Raw genomic sequence first — 3,667 nt, forward strand, 5'->3', positions numbered from 1 at the left:
AAGTGCATTTTCTTCTTCTTGTGTGTAGAGAAATTTGCATGGGAAACCTGGAGGGGTTCTCTTTTCTTCTTGAAAGTTAGCCAGTTCCTAAGCGCTGGTGCTCCAGCAGGCTTGGGACTAATTTCTGAGCTCAGCCCACATTGCATTTGTCAGTTCTCTGCTATGAGCCATGGGATGGGGATGTGAATGTTAGTGCCAGTGTGATATGGAGGGGGGAAGATGTGGCGGAGGGAGAAAAGGCATCTCAATGAGCTGGAAGAGACCCAGAAATGGAAATTTTGGGGATGGCTTGTCCTGATGTGGGTGCAGAGGGTGTGTGTGGTGGCAGACGTTTAGGAGTCTCAGTGGGTGTTGCTGTGATCAGCAGGGTGGGCAGCTTTGGTTTCCTCTGGAAGGTGTACAGTCAGGACTGTATATGGCTAAGGATGAGTTTCCTCCAAAATATTAAACAGGGGAAAAAAAGCAAGCAAGCCCATTCCTAGAAAAGCTTTTTTTTTCTGGCACTGTCTTGTGGCAGATGTCTGCTCTCCATGGCTGCTCTGTCTGAAGTGCCCTGCAGCACTCACTAAAGAACTGCCAGACAGCAAGAAAACATTTCAATTCAATCCAAAGCAAATATTCTTTTCTTTTCAGGCACCTGGAATTGCTTGGAATGGATATTTAAGCAATTTTAGACATGGGACTGCAACAGGTATGTCCACAGCTTCACTCCTTACAGCTGCACACCCACAGGGATCCTCAGAACCCCACTCCAAACCTTGGGCGCTTTGCTTAACCCGCTTTGGCTGGAGGGGCTCCCCTCTCCCTAGGTGTTCATGGGGAGGGAACCATCCCTAGAAGTTGCAGAGCCATGATGGGGTATGTCCCACGGTGGGTATGTAGCACAACTGGGGACCAACAGCTTCATTTTCTCATTACTCAGTGGCTGCAGGTCTCTTGGACAATGGGAGAAACAGGTCCTCTAGGACAACAAGGCGTGAGTGACTCCAGGCAGGGAACTACACAGCCATGCCTGTTTTGGGATTACTGGTGAAAGCCACAGGGAAAAGGTGGACAGCTTTGGCCAAGGCTGAAAAACAGTGTGTTTTAGGAGTGGAGGGGTATTTGCACTATTTTTTCCTTGTGACAATCCTGGTTTGCTGTCAGAGCCTGGAGATTAGTCTTGATTTTTAAAACCTACATTAACCTTCATGGTACCAGTGGGAGGTGGCTCAGGCAGATACCATTTATCACCATGGGAGATAGGCTCTTTAGAGACAGCCGTTGCCCAGTTTGGGTGACTTTTAGAAGATGAAACCCTTGTAGTGTTCTTGTGTCAGGTTTCCTTTCTGAAATTCAGACTCCAAAAATAGGAAGCTTTCCAAATCAGTCACCATTTCCTGAAATCTGGGCTGCAGCTGTCTAAACACTGACGCCAGACTGCAGTCTTGGGGAGCAGCCGACCACGTGGCCCTCGCCCTCCTTGGTCATCAGAGTTTCAACCCATGCCTCGTCTCACGCAGGATCAGTTCTAGCAACATCCTTCCAGCTAAATCTGTACCTCTAACCTTGATTCAGGAGTTGGTTCTGGTGCCTACATATCCTTACCTTGGATGAGGCTTTGAGCAACCTGGTCTAGTGGAAGGTATCCTGGCCCACGGCAGGGGGGGGTTGAACTAGGTAATCTTTAAGGTCTCTTCCAACCCAAACCATTATATGATTCTGTTTCTATGATTCTATATTTTCCACTTACGTAATACCTTTTACAAGAATCCATGGCTCAGTGTCCTAGAGTTGGCCATGCGAGGGGTAAGTGTTCTACCAGGAGCAGTGAGATGTTCAGCATTTCACCTCTGGGAGCAGCCCCACTAACATAAAGGTGATGGTGGCAGGTTCTGCTTCACCGAGAATTGAGCTGCCACTTTCTCAGTAGTAACCTGATGAATCTAAAGCAGCTGACAGCAAGGCATAGTGGTGGATCACCCGTAATTTAAAGCAGAAGCTTCCTCAAAAGCTTGCAGTGGTGTCACGAGGAAGTGATGAGTTATGTCAGAGGAGACCATACTCATTTACTTTCAGTTTTTAATGTGTTGAAATAAAGAAGCCAGAATTATTTTTTTAATGTGTATGTGTAGACAGCTGTTGCCATGCCGTAGGCAAAGGCCAAGGAGCGTAGGACACAAAATAATTATCAGAAGGTGGCAGAAATTTAACCTATGAACAAGAGGAAGACCCTCTGTGATGTGATGTTTGTCTTTCTTGAGTGGATTGGGACAATGTTTTGATCCCCTTCACTTGTCTTTTGTTCCTAGGCAGCCACTTGTCAAACACAACTTCAGAGGTGGCAACAACAACCGCTGGCACCTTGCTGGATGCTGCCAATTCGAGCGACTATCCGTATGAGTACTTGGACGAGGAGGATTATGGGCAGTATGGCCTCTGCACAAAAGAAGAGGTACTCTCCTTTAGCAGAGTATTCTTGCCATCTTTTTACACCGTGGTCTTCCTGGTCGGCTTGGCTGGGAATGTCCTCCTGTTTATTGTCCTCATTGTGTACATCAGGAAGAAAAAGAAGATGACAGAGGTGTATCTAAAAAAAATGAACCTGGTTGTTTCAGACTTCTTCTTGCTACTAACTCTTCCATTTTGGGCTCTATACATGTCTCAGGGGGTAGCCTGGGACATACTGTGCCCGGTCTTAAATGCCATGTACACTGTGAATTTCTACAGTGGTGTCTTTTTTGTGAGCTGCATGAGTCTGGACATGTATCTGCAGATAGTTCACGCTTGCTCTCCTCGCAGCTCCACAACACGGAAGAAGTCCATCCTCATCTTGGTAGTGGTATGGGTCCTTTCCATACTTCTCTCCATTCCTGATGGCCTCTTCACCAGCACAAGGCAAATCCACAACAAAACCATCATGTGCACCCATGATTATGGCCAGAAACACTTATTTTGGAAAGTTGTCTTTCGGGTCATTCAAAACATCCTGGGTTTCCTTTTTCCCTTCCTCTTCATGGTGTTCTGCTATTCCCGCATAGCGTGTGTCCTCACCACATCTCAGATGCCTGGCTCAAGGAGAGCACTCTGCTTAGTCTTTACTCTGGTGGGTGTCTTCTTTGTCCTGTGGTCCCCTTACAACATTGTCCTCATCCTTCACTCCCTGCAAGATGTCGGTGTGATCAGGAGCTGTGAAAGCAGTAGGCAATTGGACTATGCCATGCAGATCACAGAGAGTTTGTCCTTTGTCCACTGTTGTCTCAACCCATTGCTTTATGCTTTTGTGAAAAAACGATTCAGGTTATATTTATGGAAGATCCCGCGGGCCATTTTCAGGAGAAGCGCTTTCTTTGAGATCCAGCCCTCAGAGACAAGCCAGTCTTGCAGCAGATATGCAGCTGAGATAGAAATGTTGAGTATCACAAATGCATGATAAATATTTACATTACTTACGTTATGTGTATGCCCTCTGTGCTGATCCTGGCTGTGCAGTGGAGTTGTGTGAGCCCACAGCACTGTGTAACCAGATATTTCATCCTAGCGCCAGCACTGAGATGAGGATTTTTCATGTTAGGATGGGAAAAGTACAGGTGGGATTTGTTTGTGTTATAACTGGAATTATTATAAAACAATTGCCCTGGGTTTATGCTCATGGAAGAAGCCCAGCTCTTGTCTGGAGTATGTGAGG

The 3,667-nt window shown here is 46.6% G+C and overlaps 1 protein-coding gene across 1 annotated transcript; it reads left to right on the forward strand.

Annotated features, from left to right (window-relative positions):
• Nucleotides 1-269: 269 nt before the first annotated feature.
• On the forward strand, nt 270-3,412 carry ACKR2 (atypical chemokine receptor 2). The gene is made up of 3 exons (XM_009880495.1): nt 270-287; nt 634-691; nt 2,292-3,412. The coding sequence occupies exons 1-3, from the start codon at nt 270-272 to the stop codon at nt 3,410-3,412; spliced, it is 1,197 nt and encodes a 398-aa protein (XP_009878797.1).
• The last annotated feature ends 255 nt before the right edge of the window (nt 3,413-3,667 follow it).

This window comes from Charadrius vociferus, unplaced genomic scaffold, assembly GCF_000708025.1.
Source record: "Charadrius vociferus isolate BGI_N301 unplaced genomic scaffold, ASM70802v2 scaffold12, whole genome shotgun sequence".
Classification (NCBI taxonomy): Eukaryota; Metazoa; Chordata; class Aves; order Charadriiformes; family Charadriidae; genus Charadrius; species Charadrius vociferus.

Coding starts and splice junctions, on each gene's coding strand:
- ACKR2 (XM_009880495.1), top strand. Junction 692..2,291: donor TAGACATGGGACTGCAACAG/GTATGTCCACAG, acceptor TTTTGTTCCTAG/GCAGCCACTTGTCAAACACA.